General features: G+C 48.6%; 1 protein-coding gene across 2 annotated transcripts in view; it reads left to right on the forward strand.

Moving 5' to 3' along the window:
* The window catches only part of ari-1 (E3 ubiquitin-protein ligase ariadne-1), a 44,300-nt gene that overhangs the window by 22,823 nt on the left and 5,201 nt on the right, over positions 1-16,276 (forward strand). For both annotated transcript variants that reach the window (XM_075684484.1, XM_075684485.1), the window contains exons 8-9: positions 498-947; positions 6,994-7,106. In XM_075684484.1, coding sequence (XP_075540599.1) covers positions 498-947; positions 6,994-7,106 — 563 coding nt within the window. The remainder of the gene's footprint in view (positions 1-497; positions 948-6,993; positions 7,107-16,276) is intronic.

Here is a 16,276-nt window from a genome sequence, read left to right on the forward strand (position 1 = left end):
AATTTAGCAAAAAAATTTTAAATATTCGATATTTGATTTTATATTTGGCTTTCTTTCTTTCTTGATTCCACTCGATTCTAAATCTACTATTTTGTATCACGCACCCTACTGATAAGTCAAGTGATCGCCAAGAATGTCGCACCGTAATGAGTACAATAATTTAGCAGCTTAGGTGCACCAGTTTACCACGGCATCGGCTAGACAGCACAACATTTTTACGTGCCAAAAGAATGACTTCCTTACACTGGACAAATGAATTGACATGTGGATTCATTTGCTTTTTATTAGCAGTTCTTCATCAGTGCGTGCCAAGCTATTGCATCAGATTAAACATATCCGGTGGTAATGACAATATTCTAGTGCACTCAGGGTTGGGGATGATTAACTTTAGTCCAAAGCCTTCCCCTGAGTTGTTCATATCATACAGTGCAGTCATTTCAGCTGGGTAAAGCAGTTTGCTAAAGCACAAGGCCAAAACACAAGGTCTCTACATGCAGGAGTGCCCGCGGTGCAGCGTGACTATCGAGAAGGACGGTGGCTGTAACCACATGGTGTGCAAGAACCAAAATTGCAAGGCTGACTTCTGCTGGGTCTGCCTGGGTCCCTGGGAGCCACACGGCTCATCGTGGTACAACTGCAACCGCTACGACGAGGAGGAGGCACGCGCAGCGCGGGACGCACAGGAGCGGTCGCGGGCGGCACTACAGCGCTACCTCTTCTACTGCAACCGCTACCTGAACCACATGCAGAGCCTCAAGTTTGAACACAAGCTGTATGCGGCCGTCAAGGAGAAAATGGAGGAGATGCAGCAGCACAACATGTCCTGGATCGAGGTGCAGTTCCTCAAGAAGGCAGTAGACGTGCTGTGCCAGTGTCGTCAGACACTCATGTACACCTACGTGTTCGCATACTACTTGCGCAAGAACAACCAGTCTGTTATATTTGAGGTAAGAACTCCCCTTGTATCCTCCCCAAATGCAGCAGTTCCCGAGTTCAGAAACTTTTGAAACCCTTACCGAACAACAAGGAATTTCCATATTCCTAATACCTTATTGGCCAGGCTACTAGTAATTATTAATGTGGAAGAAGACACTAACACCAGATACTATTAAATCTGGACAGAATTATTAAAGTTCTGAAAACTGCTCAACGTTTGCTCTGCCATGGGACGAGTCGCTAGGCTCTGAGGAAACTGCAATTGAGGGCAATAAATCTTTTCCTCAATTTCAATCATTTAAGAACGTTATGCCATCTCTGGGAGCAGAGGACTTGGGAAGCCATGCTCTGCTAGATGCTGCTGACCGCACTCCTGCAAATAGCTAGGCAAATACGCCAGCCAAATGGCTCGGAGAGGATCAGTGAGCTCTGTGGTAAAATTCTGTGAAACTGGCCAAATCATGTGTTTGTTTATATTCTAATGTTATGAACTAATTGTCTTTAAGTTATTAGTTATAGAGTAATATTGACCAATTATAATTGGTGGGTACACATCATGAGAGGCTGGTTCAATATTTCAACAGTGATACCGCCAATCTTGCCTTATGCTTTATGTTTTCTCGCGTAGAAAAGTTCTGTTAGTAGCGTTCACAAGTGCGGCAGTTTGGATGAGTTCAAACTATTCCATGATGTTTTCTTGAATTAGCGCAGCTCGCAAAGGTTAAAGGAAACAAGACACACATGGAAAAACAGGAGGCAGGGGTGTAGCTAAGTGATGTGGAGTTGGTAATATTGATTAATAATTAATTGATTAAATGTAGCCACAAAATGATTAATCTTCGTCGGTGTGCACCTTTCATTTAATCGACTTATTCGATTAGACCTGTTCAGTTAATCATTTACGAGAGTTGGCAGGGGTGGCACAAAAATTTTGAAATTGTACTGGAATGGCAACGCATGAGTGGTGACTGTGCGGCTGCAGTAGAGTGACTGTTTCTTTTTTTTTTTTTTTTATGCTGAGCCGAGCATGGGGGGGCCTGACACTGCAACTACACTTCCACAGAAGTCGAGGAGAGACTTGTACGCGAACCTCTCGTTGTCAGCTTGTGTGACAGCAAGCTCTCCGACAAGTTGTGCAGGTGCACAAAGCTCAGTCTCAAAGAAGCTTTGATACAGGTGCATCAACAGGGGGTCGCTGAGAAGGAGCGTATTGCGCATGACTCCCTTGGCATGAGTTTGGCGACTTCGTCCATCTGCGTGGATGCTGCAAAAGCAAAGACAAATTGCCTGCAGCAAACGCCTTCCGCAGCAGCCAAAGCTTGATCACCTCCAGCCTCAGGCTGTGGGCGTTAATTTTATGGCAGAGCATCCCACCCAACAACGGAATGCCCAGCTCGACTTGCTCTCTGCAGCAAGTGCTGAAAAAGATGGCCACTTTGTGGTGGTGTGCCATGCATTATTCAGTGTCAGCTGTAGCGCTGAATGAGGTTGGCTCAGCCAATCTGCCCCAAGCCAAGTATGTTGACGTGGAAGTCAATGGGATACGGCTAAAGTTCAAGGTCCATAGTGGCACGGGAATTTCTGTTGTACCAAGCACATTCCCTTGAATTCCTATGTGTCTCAATCCTAAAGAAGCTGAGCTAACGGGTCCCGGAGGGCAGTCGCTGATGGTTTTGGGCACCTTCTGGGCTACCTTGAGATGGAGGGACCAAACGGAGGAGCAGAAAATGTACATGGTGTATTCGCAAATGATGCTTCCGCTGGGTTTTCCAGCCGTTCAACCAACCACTGCAAGTCATCAAATTTGCAGAAAGTATGACTCAGGACGAGAAGTCTACCACCGAAGGCCTCGCTCAAGAGCTGTTCGAAGCTCCTGGCATGCTGAAGGAACCATACGAGATCAGTATAGAGCCAGGGGCTATTCCATTTTTCTTATGCACATCAAGAAGGATACCTATCCCATTGTGCCTTGTCTTAAAATCCAAGCTCAACAGATTGGAAACATGGGGCATGATTGATGGAACACAAACCCAACACTTGATAGTGCACTGGCCTGGTGGTGGTGTGGAAGGACTGGTACATACCACATATGAGTGAACTTGACCAATTTGAACACATTCTATTGACGCTTGAACAAGTTCTGAGACTCCTCACAGTGGCGAAGGTCTTTCCAAAGCTGGATGCTTCATCTAGTTCTCACCAGGTCAAACAGGTGGAATGGAGCCACGAACTTACCATGTTCATAACACCTTTCGTTAGGTACTGGTTTTGCTGCATTATGTCTGCACCTGAGTGCTTTCAGCGCAGGATTTCCTGCATTTCGGAGGTGCAGCAAGGCATGGTTAACATGATTAATGATATTCTGGTGTTTGGCCGTAACTGAGAAGAGCAGGACAGAAGACTCGGCAAAATGTTAAACCTGTTACGCCGGGCATGGCTTACCCTAAATAAGGAAAAGTGCAAGTTCGGTGTGTCCAATATAAAATTCGTGGGTGTTGTAGTCTCTGCAGATGGCATCTCGCCAGACCCAGCTAAAATTGAACTGTTCAGAAGATGGAACCACCTGTGACTGCCGGAGGTGTCTGAATATTCATGGGAGTGGTAAATCATGTCGCAAGATTCTTGCCACATCTGTCAGACATGTTGGCCCTGATTCGAGAATTTCTGTGCAAGCGGACAGCTTGGTTGTGGGGGACACCTCCGCAAGGAGCCTTTGAAAAATTAAAAGGTCTACTTTCTTCGAAACCTGCTGCTATCAGCAGGCTTGCTATCACCGAACACGCACAATGGAGGTCTCCGCTGATGCAAGTTCTTTCAGGCTCGGAGTGGTCCTGATGCAGGATCAGCCAAGGTGCAAAAGACGTGCTGCAGCCTTTGCTTCACGCTTGCTCATGAAGACTGAGCAGAGATACAGCCAGATGGGAAAGGAGGCCTTAGCTCTCACGTGGGTCATCCAGCGCTTTTACAAATTTCTTTGAGGCCTCCAATTCGTCATTGAAGCAGGCCATCAGCCCTTAAGAACACTTCTGGGTGACATAGAGGTGGATCTGCTATCACCCAGGATACAGCGCCTGCAATGTAAGCTCAAGGTACTGTACATTCCAGGCAAGCTGCTAGATACTGCCAACAGATTGTCAAGGGTTCCGCTTCCCTCTTTGGACACTGCTATTGCTTCCCTTGAAAGCTACATGCAAGTGGTCATGGCAGCCATTGGCAATAGTGTGCCCATTACTTGGAAACAAGGAGAAGGCATCAAGCGTCTGATGGTGCCTGCTCTACCTTGGCGAAGTTCTGCAACTATTGGTGAATTCCATTGGGAGAACAGGAGTAGAGAGCCGAGCAGTGCGGAGTCGGGTGGCAGCGCAGTGAGAGCAGGAACACTCGACCCGCCACTGGAATGCGGCGTTGATCCGGAGAGCAGGTGGGAGGGGGACGTGTGAGGAGAAATGTACCACGTGACACAAGCAATCGACGTCCCAGCATTCTCTGCGGGAGAGCGGCAAAACACGTGTAACCGTGTTGTGGTCGTCGGACGTTCACCGGTTCGCCGCAGCGTACAGCGTGCATTTGTGCAACGCCGACGCATCCCGCAACGTTTCCGCCTGCAAGATTATCCGAAATGGATTCTGAAGCACAGCGCATCCTGCTTTCTATTATTCAGGGGAAGTCGCCGCGTGATGCGGAAATTTCTTTTGAACTAGAAAGAAAAACGGGCACTTTAACGATCTGACTTCCCTCGGAAGCTGAACAACGCACCTCCTCGTCGGAGTATGAAGAAACAGTCTTTCCAATGTACGAGTCCACTTTTGGTCTTTCCTCCGGCAACACAAATAGCTCTTGAGAGATCGCCGCGTACATTTCGTAGTCGTCATCGCTACTAGTGTCGTTCGTAGAACTACAACTCGAATCCGAAGTTGAGATCCAGATGCTGTCGCTGCTGTCACCGTCGAGCGTCTCGAGCACTTCAGCAAGGCGAAGACGCTTTGCTGCCACTGTTTCCCGCGCATCCGAAGAGAAGCAAGGTGTACTAGAAATGTTGGTATCTCTCGCTGAATCGTTAAGCCCGTTCATATTAACGACGTCAAAGTCACTGGGGCCAAAACAGTGCCTACGCTTGGTTGCCGCCATTGCCGCCGCGCTCGCCTGCTGAAGCAAAATGAGGAGGATATGACGTTTAGATCACGTGACTTCCTCGGTACTCCGCTTTTCAGGCGAGAGCAGTGCGGACTGCTCCCGGCTGCTCTCGGCGCAGCGAAACTGCTCTTGTTCTACCACTGGATGACGGCGCTCCCACTCCTGTTCGACCAATGAAACACGCCGCGCCTGGAAAGAGCACTTTCAGCGTGCTTTTGAGTGCTCCTGTTCTCCCAATGGAATTCGCCATATGGTTGGCTGTTTAGAACAAGGCTACCTGTAAACTTGGCAGGGTAGTGAAAACACCGCAATGAACTTTTGCTTGCTGACTCACATCTGCTGAAAGGAGGCCGACTGGTTGTTTTTGCAGCCTTCTAAGTGGAGTGCTGTTTCATGGGGGTCATCTCAGAGTGGCTTGGTCTAAGGCGAGAGCATGCCAGTCGCTATGGTGCCAGTCATCTGGAATAAGCCACAGAATCGAGGAAGTAGTTGAAAACTATGAACATTGTGCAACTGTGAGACAGCAGAGGACAGAAACCATGATACGGACGGCTGCCCCAGATCTCTCTTGGCAACAAGTGGGGGCAGACATCTTTCACATTGAAGGTCAGCACTTCCTATTAGTAGTTCACTGCTATTCACGGTTTTTGGAAGTAATTGATTCTGTGCGGAACGTCAAGGAAGTAGTCATTACTGCATTAAAGGTATGGCTCCAATTGGCGTACCTGAAACTCTTTAGGGCAACAATGGACCACAGTTTTCGTTGAAAGAATTTGCGCACTTTGCGTTGACATATGGCTTTACTCATTGCACGAATAGCCCCATTTTCCCCCAGTCAAATGGGGAAGTGGAATGTGCAGTTCGAACGGTGAAGGAACTGTGGAAGAAACTGACTTTCACATGGCTCTGCTAATGTACAGGTACGCTCCTGGTTCAGGCTTAAGTCCAGCTCAGCTTTTGATGCGTTGTCACCTGCGCACCTGTTTGCCAAAAATTTGTGACCATCTAACTTCAGAACTGCCCAACCACAGGGCCTTCAAAGAGCATGACAAAGCTGCTAGGTGCACGGAGACCACGGACTACAACTGTCACCACTGTGCTCAACTGCTACTGGGTCTACCTGGCCAGAATGTCTGGGTGAAAGTTGCCCATTGTGCCGCTTGGGTGCCGAGTCGTGGTTAGCATCGGCGAGGCTACATGGTGGAAATGCCGAAAGGTGTGATTCAGCGGAACTGTCATGTGCGTTTTCCGTTTGCTGGTTGTAGCGGGGCACCTGGTTCGAAAGTGCCACTCCAGTGCCGGAGACAACTGACAGTGCGGAAAAACTCTTGGGTTCTCAGCCTGCTGGTGGGGTTCCTCCTGAGGCGGCTCCCTGCGAACTTGTGCCTTCCTTGCCAAATGCAGACGACCAAGGGATGGTGCATGCAGGGTCTCCACGTCACTGTCCTCGGTATACTTGATCGGTATAACACGTTTGATGACAAAGAGGCTGGACCTGTATAGTTAGTCTGTAACTAGTCCACCTTTTCGACAGGGGGGATGTAGAGTAGTGGGCATTTCTAACCCTACTAACGTTCCTGACAACTGACCCTACTTATTTGTCCATTTTGTTATTCTGCTGGCCAGTATAAAATATGTGGCAATAAAGTGCCTGAATGTGACAAACGGTTCCGCTTTGTTCACTACAGTTACCACCTCCAATTGCCATGATGTCACTTGAAAAGCATAGTCATGCTGCATTATGTATGCAATTTACACTGTCCAGTTCAAAGGATGATTAACTTTCTTGTATACTCTATAAATTGAGGCTTCATACTGTGATCACCAAATTGACAGCTGTCTACGAAAATAAAATAAACAAGGACACGAGAATCTGATGTCCTTACTCCTCCCAAAGTTCTCACAGGTGATTGCTTTGTCCAGGACAATCAACGGGACCTGGAGAGTGCCACCGAAAAATTGTCCGAGTACCTGGAGCGGGACATAACACAGGCTAACCTTCTTGACATCAAGCAGAAAGTGCAGGACAAGTACAGGTATGTGTTTTCTGCTTGCCAATATTAGTGATGGCAATGCATCTGTAGCTTTTGCTGGACATGGTGTTATGAAGTGCTGACCTTTTCCACCTGGCTCATTGGCCATGTCTGCTGTGCATGAGTGTGTGTAAATTCCCCTTTGTCATCCTATGCCAGCAGTATGAAAAGTAAAAGTGGCTGTGGTTTGAAAAGGGGCTCTCAGCTGCATGTACAGCAATATTTGACTAGGATATTTATGACGCTGTGTCTAGAAACTTGTCTAGCAACTAAGCAAGTTTACCTTGCTGGAACCTGAGATCTCGGACTTGGCCCTCATGGAAGACACCGAGATCAGTACGTCAAAAATTTAATCTTCCCATAAAACCAGGCAAGCTCTGACCGCTAGGCAGTCTGAGTGCATGACGAGAGCTGGGACCATGCCGTGCCCAACGACCGGTTCTTCTCCCAGCAGCCAGCAAGAGATGCCTCATACTTCTCCTGCATTGCAGCTAGTAGGCGCTTCAGGCGGGTAGTGTACGATCTATGGCCCAGATGGGTAAACAACCGCATGAGAACCCATCACCGGCAATATCCAGACATGCACACTAACCTAGGAACTCAAAATAAGTGCAGAGTCAATGTCCGTACATGGTGTGAGGCACAGAATTGTCAGGCAGGCAATACGTTTTTAGATCTGCAATATGTACTGGACTCATCTCTTCAACTCTCTCTCTCCTTCAATTGCATAGCCTGTTAGATAAGGGAGACCTTTTCTTGGTGATAATATGCGGCCTCTCCGAATACTGAGTTGTTCCGAAATGCCTGTCCTGTGATGCGGAATTGGCTGTTCACTTTCTTGGGTATGGTGTCGCCACATTCGGGAAAAGTCGATATGCAGGCGGTAAAGTGAAACTCTGCTGTGATTTCACTAGCAGTTCAGAAAGTGAACTGCACTCACCCTTGTGTGATTGGTCAAAATTGTGCTTTTGCTGACAAAAGCATGATTCTGACCAGTCGCATGAGGGCATGCATACGATAAGATAGAACCCCTCTTAGAATGCACAACCACTTACGGCTCGTATGTCTTCTCGAAACAGCTACAATGGACCTTTTTAATTTGTTGGCTCACGAGCCGTGGCGTGTGGTGTTGGAGGCGTGTAGAATAATGGTGAAACGTGTGGGGTCTCTCACACCCGTACTCTTGGGACAAAGGTACGACAACACAGTAGTGCAAACAATCACAAGGGCATTTATTGCACCTTTCATAAATCAATGCCTGCTAGCCGAGTTGCTATCCACAAAACATGCCGATGGGCGCGCGACAAATCTAGAAATCTGACTCACCGCGACCGGAAGCGAGCGAATATGTTCGCCCCATGCTGGATCCCAACGCCTTCGCGTGTATGGTCACGCGAATCGTGGCGCGTTCGAAGGCGGCCACGCGAGGCGGTCTCGCAGAAGCATGGGTCGCCGCGCGCGCGGGACGTCCTCGCCGCGCGCCGACCCGCCGGGGAAGAGGGTCGCTGCACGTGCGGCACGCTTGCTTCCCGAACCCCCAAGAGAGACCGAGCGCCTTGTCACCCGGCGCCCGAGTAACCCCGCAGCGGCGCGACGCTCGCGCCATCTCTCGCACCGCGCTTGTACCACCCGACCGCCGCGGGCGCCAGGCCACGCAGCGGGCGAAGCCGCCCTGCAGGAGACGAGCCATGCGGGAAAACTAGATCTCAGGGGAGGCGTGAGAGTCCCACATCCCCCCAACCTTAAATCACTACATATTCCGGCGAGACATGTGACACGGTCTAACATCAAACTGTGCTTCGCAAACAAGGTAGAACATTAAACAGTGATCGCGCCGAAGAAATGTCCACACTGTCCATAGCATCCGAGCCGACATTGTCCTTGGGTGCACCGCTGGCGTCCGCCGGTCACAGCGGCAGCTTTGCAGACTCGACGGCGCGATGCCAGGCCAGGACTCCGGAGACGACGACGCAGTAGTCGGTACGAACAAGCGTCGCTCGCGCCGACGCGCCCTGCTGGGAAGAGCCGCCGTAGCTGTCGGTGACCGCCGGCCCTTTTGTCCGCCGCTGAAGGTTGTGAGCTGGAGGCAGGAGGCCGCCGAAGTCGCGGCGCCGAACTGGCCACAGCATCACCATCGCCCGGGGTGGCTCAATCGTAGTCCGGGGCAGCAGCAGACGATGTGCAGGTGACGGCAAACCAGGGGTGACTCCAATCACGCTGCGTAAACTCAACACACTCGGCAAACACTAAAGTAGTGCAAGGGAGAGGAATTATGCATGCGCATCGCCCACGTGGTACGATGTTCAACTCGGCTAGCAAAAGATCGGGCAGCTACTCAGATGCTAAGTTCACGTGAACGAAGCTCGCTTTCTTGAGTCGAACGAGTAATTTCAGTTCGTGCGAGGCTAAATAGAATGAGGGAAGCGAATTGCAACACCTCAACGCCACGGTCCACCAGGTTGTGTCCCTCCACGTGCGACAGGCAGCTCCGTAAAGCCTTAGGCCTAAAGCGTCGCTACCCTGACAACAACCGGCATCCAAAAACAACACCCAAAATGAGCGCAATACAGGCAGCCGCGAGGAGACGTTAGCTCTGTGAGGTGGTCCTACTCCGCTCGGTGCACAAAGCATCCGAGTTGACGGCGCCCACCGTCCCAGACGGTGTCGGAGCGCCCGGTGCCAGGCCGCAATACCAGTCAGCCCGTAGTGGCACCCGTGGCCCGCGGCCACCCGGCTCCCAGAGCCGCGACTTCATCCGAGTCAAAGAGATAGAAGAAGCTATTTACATAAGAAATTCGGATCACCCACGAGGCTTCCGTACTCACTCGCTTCAGGCTTGCCACTGATCTGCGGGCGCTCAGCCTCGCTCTCCCAGGATGCAGACCACGTGGCTCTCGTACCGACGAATGCCATTAAGAAAAAAGACTTGCGAAAAGGCTTAGCATGTTGACATGTTCAAACACACTACCGCCACCATCACCTCGCTCAAGAAAGCACGCCGCCGACGCTAGCGATCAAAATTCACGCTAGGCCTACGCTTCGGTTCAAACAAAGGTCTCGAACGAAGCAAACTGTTAAAACTATCGTCCGATGCCCCAAGAGCCCCACGTTGGGCGCCAGATGGCGGGGTCTCTCACACCCGTACTCTTGGGACAAAGGAACGACAACACAGTAGTGCAAACAATCACAAGGGCATTTATTGCACCTTTCATAAATCAATGCCTGCTAGCCGAGTTGCTATCCACAAAACATGCCGATGGGCGCGCGACAAATCTAGAAGTCTGACTCACCGCGACCGGAAGCGAGCGAATATGTTCGCCCCATGCTGGATCCCAACGCCTGGTCCTTCGCGTGTATGGTCACGCGAATCGTGGCGCGTTCGAAGGCGGCCACGCGAGGCGGTCTCGCAGAAGCATGGGTCGCCGCGCGCCGACCCGCCGGGGAAGAGGGTCGCTTCACGTGCGGCACGCTTGCTTCCCGAACCCCCCAAGAGAGACCGAGCGCCTTGTCACCCGGCGCCCGAGTAACCCCGCAGCGGCGCGACGCTCGCGCCATCTCTCGCACCGCGCTTGTACCACACGACCGCCGCGGGCGCCAGGCCACGCAGCGGGCGAAGCCGCCCTGCAGGAGACGAGCCATGCGGGAAAACTAGATCTCAGGTGAGGCGTGAGAGTCACGCATCCCCACAAACGCAAGTGCAAATTGACTAAATAACTGGGAAAAAAATTTTTTTTTGCATGAACAAAACTTGAAACACATGTTCAATTTCATTTCCAACTCCAAAATGAGAAAATTTGAAGGAATAAGATGATGTCAGCTGGCACAAGATAGGGGGAATTGGAGATTGCTAGGAGAAGCCTTTGTTCTGCAGTGGACATAAAATAGACTGATGATTATTAAAGGGACCTGGTTGGTGTTGGCAGTATTCTGTGTGATTCGCTCAGTGGTGCTAGCAGTGCTTGCACGTTTCGTGCTTAGCCCATCAGAGGAGACGTGAGGCTTCAACATAAGGATTCCCACAGTAGGCACTAGTGGGTTCATGATGTACCGATATGAAAGGAAACACCAGATTTCTGTTCAGAGCCAGCGCTCTTTGTACCTGCTCTGAAATATAGTTTGCTCAGGGGCTATGGCATTGCACTGTTGAGGACAAGATTGGAGGTTCGATTCCTGAGTGCATTGTGATGTGCACAAAATGCAAAAGCATTCATATATCGTGCCTTGGGTGCACATTAAAGAACCCCTAGTAGACGAAATTACGGCATATTCTATAACACACTGTATAGTTCCTTGAAAACTCCTTGAAAAATCATGTTTTTTGTGAAATTTCTGAGTTTTTAGTTAGTACTTGTCAAATTATCCTTGGTCATTCAACTGTTATTTCCCCAAAAGTCAAGGCTGAATCCAAACAAGAAATTGGTGAAAGATCAATCTGAATCAGTCGTGGTGGGTCTCAAAACCACAAATTTACGTGCATGTCAGCAATCTTTGAACGCCCGCCTCTTGGAACCTCGGCATTGTCCACCATTGCAGTTTGTTTGGAGAGGTTGTTGTGAAAGCCTCATTCTTGCAGATGAGGCACCTTCAAGTTTCGTATTTCTGCCGAATAAAGAAATACCTGTTTCGTAGCCGGTTTTTCACTTCTCTACTAGCCATTTAAATCACGTGATACTCTAGTGAGGTTACCATTGACTGCAGCTGATCAGTTCTGTGATCAGTCCACCTGAAGAGCTTGTCACATTAGGTAGCTTGCATGACCAAAGGAAAGTTAAGAAAATGTCTGCTCAGCTGAGGCACGGGATCATCATTGTCGCATGGTGAAAAGAGCATGCCTTGAGGACTCCACTGTCAAGGACTGGGAAGGACCAGCATATGGACGGGAGGGACAACATATGGAGCTGGACAATTCTAAATGTACTGGCTGTGTAACACGTGCATTGTTATATGGTTTCAACAATTTTCATGAAATTCTGGTTGTATTTTCAAGAATACAGGTGTTTACAACTTTCAAATGTGTTTTTTCTCAATTTGCATTTTCAGGCAGTTTTGAAAACTAGCGCGCAAACTTTTGTACACTTAATATTGTTGGTTAATGAAATTTTGCACAAAGCGTCTTCAGACAATGTAGAGTGCAAGTATTTGTCTAAAATGTTGATGCCCCTTACAAAAATTTAAAAAAAGAAAACTTATATGCTTATAATGGGAACATAAGATATAAAAATATAGTCTTGAACTTTTGCTGAATATGTAATGTGTTATGCACACATTTTCTATAGTTTCCTGCACTTTACAATATGCAGCAAAATGAATTACAGCATGATGTATTGTGAAAAACTTTTGATAAGCTAAAACTAAGGGTGTGTGAATATTTGAAATTTAGGATAGAAATAGAATATTTTCCTTATTCGAAGCGCGTTCGATTCGAGAAATGCTTACTCAGAAATTTACGAATATTCGAGGAGGGCCGAATAACAGTAGAAATGGCGAATATTTGGACAAACTGCAAATAATTGAGCAAGTAACGAATTATATGCTTGTTCTGCATTCTCCTAAGAACATGTTTATTCACTGAGAACTTCGTATGATCCGCTCATTATCTGTATGCTCTGTTTCAGTCTATCTGCATCACACCCATAAGACATGATCAGTTTCGATTTCTTTTTTATTAAGCTTTATTCCAGGGCTCTTTCATAACAATATCTCATGTACGTTCAAGCTCTGTAAGTGTACGAAATAAAATATGTATGTTGAAAATATTATCGGGACAATTTTTAGATGTTTGGAAATTAAAAAGAAGAATATATGTCCGAGGAGAACATTGCATCACCATCGACAACTCCCGCCTTGTGTTCCCGCATTTCTAAGGTGGTCACCGGCTCTTTGCTATGTGCTGCTGCTCTGTGAGGCAAACGCAAACCACGCTAACTTCGCCACTGCGCTATTTGCAACTACAGTAGAATCTCGATAAATGGAAATCGCTTAAACGGAATTGCCGCTTAAACGGAACAGTCGCCTGTAGTTTGGTTGGCTTTGTATTCACATAACGTGAAAAAACTTTCGGTAATCGGAACTAAAATTTCCGCGTCACCGTGTAAACGGAACCGAAAATGAAACTTCTTGGCAGACCCATTGTCAGTTTTTTCCGGTTCCAGCGGTTTCTTGTTTTCAGTCGTAAGTCTCACCTGGTTGGTAGTCAGTCAGCCGTGTTTGCGCAACGAATGAGCAGTTCTTGTGTTGTGTTAGTGCAGTTCTTATTCTAGTTGTTCATCAGTTCAAGTTGCCTAGGTTACAGGGCTTAGCCCGCGCCGCCTCGTTCGTGCCGTCGTGGTGCCATTCGTGCTTCATTGCCACGTTGGTGTTTTCTAACATCGGTGGCTTGTAAGCTCTCACGAAGTTGAGGCCTAGCCTCTGTTGTTTCAATGGCGGCACAGAAGTGTGCACACCATGCGCTTACATTAGAAAAGAAGATGTACATTATTCTTGACTTTGAAAGTGGCTCTTACACGAAGTCTGCGCTCGCAACGAAGCACGGCGTCCCAAAAAGCAGCTTAACCAGGATCCTTCACGACAAGGAGAAGCTACTGGATGTCTTCGAAAGTTCGCGATTCGGGCCCCAGAGGAAGCGTCTGCGACAAGGCGACCACGAAGAACTAGAGAAGTGTCTCGTGTTGTGGCTTAGGAGAGCCCGGAGCCAGAACATTACCATCAACGGACCACTAATCCGTGCCAAGGCAGAAGAGTTTGTCCTTCAACTCGTGGTAACAGACTTCGTGTGCAGTGAGGGCTGGCTGACAAGGTTTAAAGACAGAAATGGCCTCGTTCTTCGCACCATTGCGGGAGAAGCCGCAGCAGCTGATGCGGCAGCGTGTCGCGAATGGTGCGCAGTGTGGCTTCCGGAGATTATGCATCAATTCAAGGACGATGACATCTACAACGTAGATGAAACCGCGCTTTTTTTAAGCTCCTGCCAACGAAATCGATGGCTTTCAAAGGTGAGAAATGCATAGGTGGCAAACTGAGCAAAGAAAGGCTGACTGTTCTTGTAGGAGCAAACATGTCAGGCAGCGACAAGTTGAAGCTGCTTGTGATCGGGAAATCGAAAAACTCTCGTTGTTTTAAGGGCATAACTAATGTGCCCGTAACTTACCAGTCAAACTCAAAAGCGTGGATGACGCAAGCTCTCTTCAACAAATGGCTGCACACCGAGGATGCGCGATTTTGGCGGCAGAAGAGGAAAGTACTTTTCCTTTTTGATAACTGCCCTGGACACGGGACTGTAACAGGACTGAAGTCGATTCAGTTGGAGTTCCTCCCGACCAACACCACGGCACTGTTGCAGCCCATGGATCAGGGAGTTATTCAAGCCCTGAAAGCCCGCTTCCGCAAGGGTCTCCTGCAGAGGATGCTGGTGTGTATGAACCAGAATAAGGAGTACAAGGTGGACATTCTTGGCGCCATTCATATTATTGCCGATGCCTGGAGGCAGCTGACTGCTAATACTATAGCAAACTGTTTTAGGCACGCGGGATTTTTTTCGAGTGACCAGGCATCCGACTTGCAGGATTTGCCTGAATGTGACGGTGAAGATGCCCTTGAAAGGCAGGAAGTGGTAGAGCAGTGTGCTTTAAAGGAAATCCATCTGGACTTTGATGAGTATGTGCACATCAATGGTGATGCTGTGACTTGCCCTGAAAACACAGTGGAGAGCATTGTTGCTGAGGTGTGTGATGATGAAGAAAGTGAGCCAGAATAGGAATTTGAAGGGGTAGCTACCGTGGAGCCTACCACACTTCAAGGAGTAGAATCAGATGTGCAGTATCTCAAATTTTTTTTGGAAGGAACCAGGATCTGAAATGTTTGTCCAAAGCTTAAGTGCCGTGGAAAAAACAGTCCTGAAGGTACAGTTCCAAGGACTCAAACAAAGCAAAATTGGTGCATTGTTTAGTTCACAGTGACTAATTGTTGCCAAATAAACTTTGCGAGTGCTGTACCAAAACCTCTTGCAGTTTTCTTCCTTTCTGAAAAACTTATCAGGTACATTCACCTTCTAGTGCTTAAAGTTTCATAAAATGGTATTAAGAGTGCGCACACATAAATCTGCCCTTTTGCACATCTCTCTCAGTAAACGGAACTCCTGTTAAATGGAACAAATTTTTTTGGTCCCTTGTAGTTCCGTTTATTGAGAGTCTACTGTATATAAGTGCTGATACAGCCGTCACTCAAGCGGGTTCTCTAAGAATGGCATCAACTGCGCATGATGAGCTACCAAGCAAGCAAGAAAAGAAAGCCGGAAGAAGTCTATTTTGGCAGTACTACAGAAAACTCGCTGTCGACAGCTCAGTGCAAGTTGTGCGAACATGTTCTTCAAATGCCGACGGAAACAACCACTACTCTTCAGAATCACATGAAACAGCACCCTTTGTTGATGGAAGAGTACAAAAAAAGACGACGCTGCAAACGCGCCGTTGAGAGAGAGAGAGAGAAAAACATTTATTGAATTATAAAATGGAATTCTCGCGGATCGAGGTCTTCTCTTCTGCACGCTGCCTTCTCGTCGAAGGGAAGCCTCTTCAGCACGGGTGGTCCCTCAGTCCAGGGCTCCACTGAGATTGGCCGCGTCCCTAGCGTGCTCCACCATCCTTCTTTGGACGGCGAGTTCGCAGCTGACGAGCCGGCTCTCCCAATGCTCCGCACTCGGGGGTTTATGATCGCGGAATGCGTCGTTTCGTTCGCACTCCCAAGTTATGTGATAGAGTGTGGGTGTAGCCCCGCACCAGGGGCAGGTGTCCCTATACTGCGTTGGGAACATCTTGTTGAATATGAAAATGTTGGGGAAGGTGTTTGTCTGGAGCCTACGCCAGCCCGTTGCTTCCTCCTTCGTCAGCGCTTTATGGGGCGGTGGGTACTTGAATCTAGTCCCCCTGTAGTGTTGCAGTAATTCCGAATAACTGTCACTGAGGATCCCGGCGTAACTAGCGCGGTACTCCTGCTGCTGCCCAGCCCGGAATCTATTAGCTCGAGCTAGACCGTCCGCCGCCTCGTTACCCCTTATGCCCTCGTGTCCAGGTATCCAGATCAGATTGTGTTTGATTTTCGCCCCCTCCGAGGGGTTACCCCCTCTGAGGATCCTAAGGGCAGTTTTGCATATTCTGCCCCTCATGTAGTTGCGACAA

The sequence above is a fragment of the Dermacentor variabilis genome, chromosome 3, assembly GCF_050947875.1.
Source record: "Dermacentor variabilis isolate Ectoservices chromosome 3, ASM5094787v1, whole genome shotgun sequence".
Classification (NCBI taxonomy): domain Eukaryota; kingdom Metazoa; phylum Arthropoda; class Arachnida; order Ixodida; family Ixodidae; genus Dermacentor; species Dermacentor variabilis.